This window comes from Sus scrofa, chromosome 14 (genome assembly GCF_054392235.1).
Source record: "Sus scrofa isolate SSC_HxYL_T2T_F1_AM1 chromosome 14, Sscrofa_HxYL_maternal_Yorkshire_Landrace_v2.0, whole genome shotgun sequence".
NCBI lineage: Eukaryota > Metazoa > Chordata > Mammalia > Artiodactyla > Suidae > Sus > Sus scrofa.
In genome coordinates, this window is record NC_139396.1 from 44,775,873 (window position 1) to 44,787,893 (window position 12,021).

The window sequence follows — 12,021 nt, forward strand, 5'->3', positions numbered from 1 at the left end:
GAACTCCAGGAGGCAGGGGTAAATCGCATTTCTTTTTCCTCCCCACCCCACCCCATGGCAACACAGCACCTGAATTTATGGCGAGAAATACGTTCAGAACGATGTTCAATAAAGCTCCAAGCTCTGGAGTCCGCTCTGGGCTGGAATGCAGGCGGGGCACTCACGGGCTGCCTGGGGGTGGCTCTGGCTGGGTCCCCTTCACGGAGGTGCTGCCAATGTGAGGGCTGGGCTCCCAGCAAGCAAAGCGCCTGCACTGGGCACACGTTCAGCGAACAGGCAGGATGGCTGCTGTCAGGAATCTAACAGACTCCTGCCTCTCGCCCATAAAATCTGTTCAACAAGCACATTTCCCTTAGGAATACTCAAACAGAAGTCTGCCCAGTGCACTGCCTCTGGTCCCTGTGGCTGACCGGAGGGTAATGCCAGGTGTTACGGAACAGGTGGGCCCAGGGACGGTCGTGTGCACCTGCAGACAGCATTTGTGGAAACCTCACTTGGGTTCAGAACTTAACTATGGAGTCTCAGGTGGATGACAGGCCTTCCACCTTCCCCGTAGAACAAGACAGGACAGCAGGACCAGGAAGGGGCCTGTGCCTGTCTAGAATCTGGGAGGTGGCAAGGACTGTCTGGTCCCGGGGAAAGGGATGGGTACCTGAAAACACAATGTCAGGACAAATGATGCTGGGCTACATATTCTGGAGAAGGTAGGTCCTTACTTCCCAAGAAACAGAAAAATCGATACGTGGAGTAGATTCACACAAACCTCAGAGACCTTGCCATCCAAAGGCCTAGTATAAAAGTCCCTAGAGCACTTGCTCTCTTTACCAAGTGCCATCCCCTGCCTGTCCCCATAGTCCCTGCCTACTAAGGCATCAAAGTGTCCACCTAAACCCAAACCAGCAGTCTCAGCGTTTAGTCACCAAGGTGTAAGGTAAGATGCAGATACCTGTCTTCTACACATTTTCTCCACTAACATGGACGCGATGATGTATAACTTACAAAAATGAACCACTGCCCCAATTCACTGTAATTAAGAAGAATAAAATACTGACGCCGCCACAAAGGAAAAGCAAGCCATCCTCAGTGACCCGGTAAAGCACTCACTCACAGATTCCACACAATCAGAGTCATTCCTACCCAAGAGACCACTTCATAATAACATCAGAAGAGATTACTCAAAGACAGCAAATCACTACACGCTAAAGCTTACTGTACACTCCAGTGGGGAGCAAACACTTTTAGTTCTGGCAGACCATTAAACAGCTTAGTGATGCTTACTTTGGGAATGTGTACAGCCATTAAACGCTTCAATAGGAATTAAACATGGCAACAAAACCAATTACACCAGTATATTCGCATAACAGTTTAAAAATGATCTTTTACACCAAAAATTAATAAAGTTCTTCATAGTCAACCTTAAATAAAAGCTTTTAGCATTAAATACGGGTAAGGAAGCAAATGTTTTTAATAGGTCTCTCATGTAGAACAGCATATTCCAGAACAAGCAGGAATACAATACATAATGATACATAAAAACAATACAAGTCTCAGGACATCAAATCTTCACATAACATTTTCAGTTTCAATTGTAGATGCTACTGATCAACAGTGGAAATAAGAAATCAAACTTGGAGTTCCCGTTGTGGCGCAGTGGTTAACGAACCCGACTAGGAACCATGAGGTTGCGGGTTCGATCCCTGGCCTTGCTCAGTGGGTTAACGATCCGGCGTTGCCGTGAGCTGTGGTGTAGGTTGCAGACGCGGCTCGGATCCAGTGTTGCTGTGGCTCTGGCGTAGGCTGGCGGCTACAGCTCCGATTCGACCCCTAGCCTGGGAACCTCCACATGCCGCGGGAGCGGCCCAAGAAAATGGCAAAAAAAAAAAAAAAAAAAGACAAAAAACAAAACGCATTACAAACTTAAGTAATAACTCCGTATGGCAAAACCCAAAGAAATTTTGGCCCATATTTGTATGGAAAAGAGAAAGAGAGGATTTATAAATGAGTAAGTAAAGGAAGGAATGAGATGGAGGCAGGAATTAAAGGGCTATGCTTTAAAAAAAAAAAAAAAAAAAAAAGGGCTATGCTATTATGATACCTCCCAGTGTCATCTCAAAACGAAGGGCAAGAACCATCAGATTCATGCTGCACTAAGGGAGGCAGCAAGCACTAGTGCAGAGAACAGAAGAGATGCTCTGTTCTCTTTCAGAGGAACAGATGATCCGCATCCTCTGTACATCCGGTAATGCCGCAGGGCACAAGCAAGAACCTGAATACCCATGGCCATGGTGCCTGCAACCCAGTTAGAAGATGCCAAAAAACAAACTTTACACTGAGCACAAATTGCGCTTCCAACTATGTACATGCAACAGAAGTATTTTAAACATACCCAACAGAAGTCTGAGAGTCCCATACAGCATGGCAACTCATGATGGCCTAAAAGTTCAGGCCATGGGTCCTGACTGCCACGTGTGACCTGAATTTCTCACTTTTTTCATCTATGAAAGGGAGATAGTAACAGGGAGCTACCTTATAGGGTTATTAGCATTAAAGAAGATAAAACAGAGAAACCTCTCAATGAGGCCTGTTATGATGTAGCTATAAGCAGATGTAGCTGAAATAGCGAGGTGAGGTCAATGTGAACTAGAGGCCCAGCTCCGCAGTGACCAGGTGCAGAGCACACAGGTCAAGAGGACGACACCACAGGGCCCTGATCATAAAAGAGGAAAACTGGGGGGAAGAGTGCTGGGAGAGAACGTCAAGGTGAAGGCACATGCCTTAAGCGCACACAAAGCCGCTCCATGGGAAGCCAGAACAGAGTGACTTTCCTGAAAGCCACGCTGCCTTGAGCGAGCCGGTTTTTACATCTAAACGTGGCTAACACTCTCCTCGCCACTAATTTTGACTCGGGTTTTCCAGGCTGGTAAAATCTGTGGATTCAACCATAGGATCTCTTAGAGGGAGCCAGCTCCTCAAGTTTCTGATGCTCTGGTCCAGAGATTCTGCTACCATTTCTCGCTCTTTCTTTAGAGGAAAATAACTGATTTTTTTTCTCTGTTAGCTCACAGATAATTTTGAACATCACACACCTATATGATAACGCAGTTGTGGCTGTGGCTAGGATCTCACTCTTGACTTCCTAACAAACAATACTGATGGTTAAAAGTGCTGGAAAGTCCAAAGACACCTACCAGCTCCACATCAGGCGGCACGTTCAATCCTAAAGGGGCAATGAAAGGCTCCTCGTTTTCCTCTAAATTTTCAGCCTCATTTTTTTCTGTGTAAAAAGAGAACATAAAACTTCAGAACAATGACCTGGGAAGAAGGCACCCACCAAGAGTAAGCAAAGATGCAGGGGGAGCGGCGAGTGGCTTCACCTGGCTCTGCACTGTTCTGGCCTGTGTCATCCCTGCTGGAAGCACTGCCTGGTTTCCTGGTCACACCACCTGTACAGCCAAGACAACTTTACCCAATCCCAAGGGGTGGGATGGTGCAGCAAGAGTCCATGCCTCTCGAGCTGTCTGCTCCCTCCTGGGTACACACCCGGTGGCAGCATCACTCCAGGAACATGGTGAGGTCGAAGGGGGACAATGCAAGCCCGGTGCTCTCTGCACAGCAGGCGCATGATACATGCTCAGTTCTCCTCCTTTCCAGCCTCTCCCATCTGCCAAGACCGCCCTCCAAACCCTCTGTGGATTCGCAGGGTGTCAAGCATGGCACAAGGTGCTCAATTCCAAGACAGCTACTTTCACCATCGAACTGTAAAACCTCTGCATGTAACTGCCGAGACTTCTCCACCCAAGGAAACCACTTCTCTTCTCACAAATAACCAGATGTATTTCCATTTCTTCTTCAAGTTCACTGAACAAACCTCTGTCTACTGTACGTTAGACAAGGCACAACACATTGTAACTTTTTAAGTAACTGCATACATCTCAATCATTCAGATGATCAATTTAGGAGGATACAGTGAAATGTACAAAAACATAAAATTTATAAAAATTTTTAAGGATTTCAATATCTACTTAGCTTTTTCTTTCCAAAAGGTTGACATCAAATAAACAAACATTAAATCTTCATCAAAAACAAATGCTTCCACCATATATGATGGAGATGATCTTGGAGAGATGGTCTCCTACTATACCTAACTCTTCTGTGAAGGAGGCTGGGGATTTTAAACAAGCTTCATAGTACAAAGAAATCTGGGTACTAGAGTCTGATGAGACATGGATTGATAATAAGTTCCTATTAAGTAAGAGTTAGTATTTAACACTGTTCCACAAGCTCAGGCACCCCTGACTCTCTCCCAAGAACTAAAGATTTACTATGGCCTGAAAGCGCCCTGTAATCAGCAACTCCCACGTTCAGATCCAGAAACTGGCAGATAATAGAAACAATGGTTTGCAACATGGCAGGTAACAGCTTAAACTCCCCAAACTCCTTTGGGAATGAGGTCAAGGTGTTTTTATAAAATACAACTTCTACTGTATCTCACAACAAAGTGATGGAAACTTTGCACAGCCTTCCCTGGTGGCCTAGCAGTTAAGGATCCAGCACTGCTGAAGCTGTGGCTTAGGTCACAGCTGCGACTCAGATCCGATCCCTGGCCTGGGAACCTGCGTATGCTGTGGGCACAGCCATTAAAAAAAAAGAAAAAAAAAAAGGAAGATATATAATAATGATGAAAAACTATGAAAATCTAAAGGATAGGAACTGGACTGAAAACAGTAAACTGCAAAAATAGAGAGAGAAGTGCAGTTACACAGAAATAAAAGTGCCATCAAATGCTTTTGGTTACTGTCACAAGGTTATAAAGTTTAAAAACGCCAGGACAACACAGTCATCCGTTGGTATCTGCAGGGGGTACCAAATTCTGTGGGTGCTCAAGCCCCAGAGTTGGCCCTCCATATCTGTGGTTCCACATCTGTGAACTCTTCCAACAATGCTGCACTGTCTTTACAGAAAACAAAAATCCAAGAATAAGTAGTTCAAGGGTCAACTGTATAACAATTCTGAAAATCAAGGAATATTTAGACCTGTGGGTGATTCAAGAAAACAAACAAAAATGAAATTTTCATATTTTAAGATAATGCAACAGTAAAGTAAAAAACCTGGTTGCTGGAGTTCCCATCGTGGCTCAGTGGAAACGAATCCGACTAGGAACCACGAGGTTGTGGGTTCGAACCCTGGCCTTGCCCAGCGGGTTAAGGATCTGGCATTGCCGTGAGCTGTGGTGTAGGTCACAGATGCAGCTCGGATCTGGCATTGCTCTGGTTGTGGTGCAGGCCAGCAGCTACAGCTCCAATTCTACCCCTAGCCTGGGAACCTCCATATGCCATAGGTTCAGCCCTAAAAAGACAAAACAAACAAACAAACAAAAACTTGGTTATTAGAGGTTGCACCAAACTGAAATCTATCTAAAAAATGTGTGTCAATGTTGTTTATTTGTATATATGGCATTTTACGTATATCAGTGTAAATTAGACATAAGAAGTTTTACATAGGCCCAACTTCCATAAAAGAAAATTTTAATCGGCACGCAAAGTTCCAACAGCATGTTTACAGTAGGAAACATTTTAAACACAGAGAACTTTACCTTAAAGAGAAAGCATATTAAAATTTGGAAGAGAAATTAAGTCACAGTGAAGTTCTTTTTCTTTTTTTTTCTGGTCTTTTTAGGGCTGCACCAGCAGCATATCGAATTGAGTCAGAGCTGTAGCCACTAGCCTATGCCACAGCCAGAGCAATGCCAGATCCGAGCGGCATCTGCAACCTACACCACAACTCAAGGCAACGCCAGATCCCTAACCTATTGGCAAGGCCAGGGATCAAACCTGCATCCTAATGGACACTAATCAGATTTTGTTGCTGCTGAGCCACAACAGCAACTCCTGAAGTTCTTAAAATGTAAGAATCAGAAGAAAGTTTAATGTCAGCCCATTAATTACACCAAGACAACTGCCCAACACCTAGAACAGGGGCTGGCAACCTCTTTCTGTTAAATGCCGGATGGTAAATATTTCTGGCTCTCTGGACTATATGGTCTGTCTCAGCTACTCAGCCCTGCTATTGAAAGGCAAAAGCCACACAAAGCATGGGCCAGTTTCCAATAAAACTTCACAGAAAACAAGCCAACTGAGCCTTTGGTTGGTTTGTTGATCCCTAATCTAAAACGTTAAGGAGTTATTATTACAGATTTTTCCAAAGACAGGTGATTGATTTTGCAAGACATCTGGCCATTAGAAATCGCAATTCTTCACTTGTGAAATGCTGCCAGTACACATTCCTTCCTTCTGATCAAACGCTACACATTTAAAACATATGTAACATATATGGTTCAGGTATGACAATAAAATAGGAACTATCCAGAATCCTAAAATGGGTAATATGTTCTGGATAAAGGATGAGTATTTACTTCTTAAACCTGTAAGAACATGTCCATGTCCACTGCACCTTATCTTCTGAAGTATGGTCAGATCTAAAAGTCAATGCAAGAATGTGTTTAATACCTTAACTAGGCTTTAACTCAATACAGTTAAAATCATATCTGGGAAATCTCTTTAGAAGCTCACGGAACAGGGAGTTCCTATTGTGGCCCAGCAGTTAATGAACCCAGCTAGGAGCCATGAGGATGTGGGTTTGATCCCTGGCCTCGCTCAGTGGGTTAAAGGATCCAGTGTTGCCATAAGCTGTGGTGCAGGTCGAAGACAAGGCTCTGATCCCGAGTTGCTGTGGTTGTGGTGTAAACCGGCGGCTGCAGTTCCGATTTGACTCCTAGACTGGGAACTTCTATATGCTGCAGATGTGGCCCTAAAAAGGCAAAAAAAAAAAAAAAAAAAAAAAAAGCAGCAGCAGCTCACAGAAAAGAGCAGTGCAATACTGACTCTTAGGCTGACAAAGTAATGAGCAGAATAAAAGGAAGGACAAGGCAACAAGTCTGCCCCACATCCTGTGGTGAAGGGCGGGGACAGCCCCAGCGCAGCCTCACCATGCAGGGGAGACGGCATTTAATATTTAACGTGCCAAAACTACTTCGTAGTTGTCAGGAGGATTGTTACTTAAGGAGAAACCAAGTAAATCCTAAATGTCAGGTTCACTTAGTTCTAAAACTAAATCCTTTTGTGGCAGGATTCCAGTTCATCATTCTCAACATCTCAGTTGGGTTTCCGAAGTTCTCCTTCTCTTTAAACAGGTATCCTGAATATAGTCACCCATCCGTAATGTTTCAGGTCTGTGCTATCATTACTGATAATTCATGACTCATCAGTGTGCAGGGCTGTACTGAAAGTGCTCTCGGCTTATCAAGGTGGCTACGGATATATTTGTTCCTGAACTGCATGTATCCACATTTTTTTAGTAGCACTAATTTTTTAAAAAAAATCTTCAAAGTTCTCAGAGTTAATCCAGAAAGGCATAAATTTGACTATCTTTGGTTTTATGTAAATATTATTTTAAAATATCATGGTAAATCTGTCCTAGAGCCTATTCAAGCCCAACCAGGACACCCTGTGCTGTGCTCTTTTAATAACTGACTTCATGGGTATCCTTCCATGTGAAATCTGTCATTATTTCAGTCGTGGAGGGGATCTGAAGAAGCAGGTTAGCAGAAAGGTGGTTAATGACCGTCCTTTTGATGCCCCGAGAATGAGTCACTGTAGATTTAGACACACAGACTGTTTGCCTAACTTCCTATTCCCTGGAAAAGGCAATCAGACCCAGGCAGAAAACTATAAAGTCTGAATTCACTCTCCATCTCCATTAGGAATTCGTTTTCTAGCCTCTAGCTTTGCTCTAGCCTAAGAAGGAACACCAATAATGTCCTTTCTGCCCCGGTGGTGCTGTAATTATCTGGTGGAACTATCGTGAAGACTTCACAGCCACACAAGCCGTACCCGCCCAACACCACCATCCAGGCAGTTTCCCTCTCACCTCTCTGTTTAGAGGGTTCCTCTTCCTCTGTTGGCTCGGACGGGTCATAGTAATCACTACCATAAGTGAATCCCACCGCGTTATAGCTCCCATCCTCTGCCAGGGCTTCACTCAACCGCTTGTATTCTTCCTCTTGAATAAAAATGAGAACTTTGTTAACAAAAGCAGAAGTTTACTGGGGAAAATTATATACATTTCTAAAGTTGTAGCTATCAGTAAAGCATACAACACACTTTTTTTTCCAACCTCTTTGTGAGGCAAAACTCTTTTTAAAAATTCACACTTCACATCTATCAATATGTACTTTTGCCAGTACATGTTTACCACAGAGAGCAGAATACACATCTTTTGTGGAATATTTCTTCCTGCTGAGAAACTTGGGGATTAAGAACTGTATTAAAGATTGTTACGGCAAAGACAAGAACATCGATTTTAATTTATACGATACTGTTAAAGAAGAACAATTAAAAGAGTTTGGTTTTTGTTTTTTCAAATCCCAGTCTGCCCTCAAAAGCTGGGAAAATTCTTTGTGGCTCTATATATAAACTATCCTGAGGTCCTCTCAGAACGCAAAGACTCCTGTTTTTCCAATCCACTGGGTACTGTCAAGATAATATCAGAAAGAGTGAGTATAAAAAAATGAATGGGAGTAAATTTTTAAATACTTAAAAATTTTTAAAAAGTTTGTTGCTTAAGTAAGTTTTTCTTGAGCAGTACCTTGCCTTGCCTCCTCCTCAAGCAAGTCCGTATGCAAGGCTAAATACCTCTCTTCATCACACAGGGCCTCTATTCGTGCCTCCTCTTCAGAGAGCTGGTAATCTCTGTTCCATGTGGAATACTCAGCATCGTACTCAGAAAGGTCATGCAGGTGACCGCGCCCATCATATCTGTAATGTGAACACGCTGGTCAATGGAAGGAAATTAACGTCTGGGTTGGTTTGTGTGTGATGCTTTATACATATACTTACCGATTAAAATAAAGTTAAGAAAAATATTGAAACAAACATAAAAACTCTTCTCAGACTTATATTTAATTTGGCTAGTCACATCTCACCTACTTTTAAACTCAAGTTATCTTAAAGTCTAAATGCCTTTCTATAATATGATAAAACTTATAATTAAAGGTAAACAATCCTTTAATAGCATAAATGGTATCCACGTCAGTGGCAGTTCTTACCGTTTATGGTTTGGTTAACCATTCAATGCCATTTGCCAAAAAAAAAAAAGAAAAAAAAAAAAGAAATTTTTTTTTCTGAAAAGTCAAATATCATAGCTTACATTCACACAAACCGAATACATAAATACCTATCCGTAAGAACCAAACGGTCGAAATTTCCTCGCTTCTTTCTGCTAGTCCCGAACGCTCAGGAGAGATCTTCACCAAACAAACTTGCGTCCATTGGAGGTAAAATCTTGGCTAGGCTCGCCCCCTAGCCACTTGGCTGAGGAAATAAGTGCTGGGTTATGTGATAGAGAGACACACATACATAGGAACAGTGACATATACATGCAGTTTAAGGAGGTTCACTGGAAACAGAGCGAAAACTATTAGCGGATGCAGTATGAATACTTTTTTCTACACTCTATGCCCCCAGGATACAACATACATGAAGACACATCCACGTGTACTCGCATGGGCCAATAGGTACTTTAGCCAAATTACAAAGAGCACTTTCTGCTATGCTTTGATCATAAAAGAGACCATGACGATGCTGTTAATGTGCAACTCTCAGGTAATGAGTGAATTAGTAAATTTTACTTAAAACACTCAGATTTAGGGTTGCAAAAATAAATGGAGAGAGACAAACAAAAGTCTGCCCAATTTTTAAATGCTGACTTTTGTAATGAGAACCAAGGACTAATAAAGGAAAAGGAAAAAGACATTTACAAGGAAAAAGGCCGAAAATTTCAGGGTAGCCAGGTTACCGCATTTTATTAAATTTGAAAGTTATTTCTACTTTGACGTAAACCTCCTTAACTTACAAATGTAGATCATCATTAAAATATTACACATGTACATGTGCAGCGTTTGCTCCCCGCTAGTTTTAGAAGATGTAACATTATGTACAGAATGATATGAAAAACTACAAAAGTTCAGACTTCCTCACTTATCAAACTTTAATAATGAATACCAGAAGTAACACTTTGGAGAGGGAAGCTGCCTGACAACTCAGGCAACATCATTTGATCGAAACCATGGTTTAAAGATACAACATGCTTGAGCAGGGCGTGGGGACCCTCAGGTCCAGACCTGAGCTGGCAATCCTCCCTCCACGAGTCCTTCTTGTCTAGATCTAACTCCACATGGAAACGTTGGGCATGGAAAAAGGCGTCTGGTAATTATTGTGTCCATTCTGGCCAGCTCAGAGGTCATCCCTACAGTCATGTTCCAAGGCTCTGCAGAATCCAGTTTTAATTGTCTCAAACGATGGGCTTCCTTCACTCGGAGGGACTATTCCACAGTTTAATGGTTGGTCATGGTTACTTTTCAGTCCGGGCCCCAGAAGTAGAGTTGCCAAATCGGTACAAACCAAACCAACAAACAAAACTCCCAAGAAGGAACAGAGGGGGGACTGAAAACATGGGAGGGGAGGGGAGCAAACAACCTACATCATGTAACTGTCATCCTTTTCAAATCAAACATCTTTAGAAATCCCAGTCTTGGGACCCCTCTGCCCAAAGTGACTAAACACCCTCTAGGGTGATTACCTAAGACATGTTTGATTTGAAAAGAACACATCTGTATCCCAGGTCCACCCTTCAGTTTTAAGAGACAGTGAAACCAGCCCTAAGAACGCTACCTCTAAGAGCAAGGCCAGGGTCTGCACGAAGTCAACTGGCCTCCAACTGATTGGCAACTTCACCTCCAGCCTGTATCTGTCAAACTCATCCGATTAACACAGGATAGGGGAGGAGTCTGGGGCGGGGGATGGGGGGGAGTCAAGCCGGCAAAATACTGGCGCTCCACACAGACCGCTGGGGGTATAGAACTCTTGGGGTCCAAGAAGTTCCTAACTGCGGCATCAGCGTGCGGCGTTTCGGGCTGCCCTCCCACCACACCGAACTGTGGGAGCGCGGAGGGCCCAGAGACCTGGTCAGGAGAGGCCCAGGGCCCGGGCAGCCCCCATTGCCCAGGGTGGCAACTGCAACCCAGCGACAAGGGTGAGAGGTCGCGGGGCGCTGCGGGAGCAGAGACGGTTACCTCCGGCGACAGACGCGGCACGCAGCTCCAGCCAGTGCCTTAGGGCAGGTTTCACCATCCCCCCCCCACAAAAGCCAGGAGGATGCGGGGACAGGGGAGGGGGGGTGTCCCCCAGATCCCCGATGGCTCCAGAAAACCCCTTTTCAGTCCTGGCCATCAAGTCAACATCAGACGAAATCAAGCGGGCGAGGGAAGGGGAGGACCGGCGGGTGGGGGGTGGAACCGACCTGTCGATGAGGATCTTGTGGTCCCCCATCCAGGGGATGAGGTGCTGTCCCTGTTCCTGGGCCAGGGCCCGCTCGTCATCTCGGAACAGTTTGCAGGCATAGCCGAAGACCAGCAGCTCCACTCGGTTCCCCCCACCGCCGGCACCGCCGGGCCCGGCCTCCTCCTTCACGCCGCTTTTCCTCTCGGTTTTGGCGCGGCCTCCACTAGCGCCGTACATGACAGCGTCCCCGGCGTCCAGGCTGGTTGTCTTCTGCGCCGCGCCGATATCCCCGATGCCTCCGCCTGGCCTACCCCCTCAGTCAAAAGCGCCGCATCCCGGCCCCAACCTCGACACCGCCGCCATAGCGGGCAACAAAATGGAGGGAGCGCAACTTCCGGAGAGGGGCGTCCCTACTTCCGGCGAGCAGACTCGGCAGATTCGCTCTCTCACCGGAGCCGTTTGCGCCGCTAGAAAATATTTGTCTTGAGCCTTTCGCATTCGGAGGCGCCACCACGTTAGGGGCTGTTGTTATCAGGGAAGAGCGGGTTTTTAGTGTTGATTTTCTCAGACGGCCGTCCGGAGCGGTAGCGAAAGCGCGGCGTCGGATTCCGCGCCGCCTGCAACCGGGCAGGTCCCCGCGCTGGGCGGAAGGAGGATGGGTGTTTAGGACCCGTGAGCGGCTTGG

General features: G+C 45.0%; 1 protein-coding gene across 11 annotated transcripts in view; it reads right to left on the reverse strand.

Moving 5' to 3' along the window:
* The window catches only part of SFSWAP (splicing factor SWAP), a 78,008-nt gene extending 66,294 nt beyond the window's left edge, over positions 1–11,714 (reverse strand). For 4 of the 11 annotated variants that reach the window (XM_084993520.1, XM_005670529.4, XM_021073980.2 and 1 more), the window contains exons 1-4: positions 11,356–11,714; positions 8,644–8,813; positions 7,927–8,058; positions 3,189–3,274 (exon numbers count right to left, since the gene is read on the reverse strand). In XM_084993520.1, coding sequence (XP_084849646.1) covers positions 3,189–3,274; positions 7,927–8,058; positions 8,644–8,813; positions 11,356–11,573 — 606 coding nt within the window. In that variant the 5' untranslated portion in view covers positions 11,574–11,714. The remainder of the gene's footprint in view (positions 1–3,188; positions 3,275–7,926; positions 8,059–8,643; positions 8,814–11,355) is intronic. The other 7 variants (XM_084993523.1, XM_084993521.1, XM_005670530.4 and 4 more) reach the window with 3 other exon arrangements.
* Between the last annotated feature and the right edge of the window lie 307 nt (positions 11,715–12,021).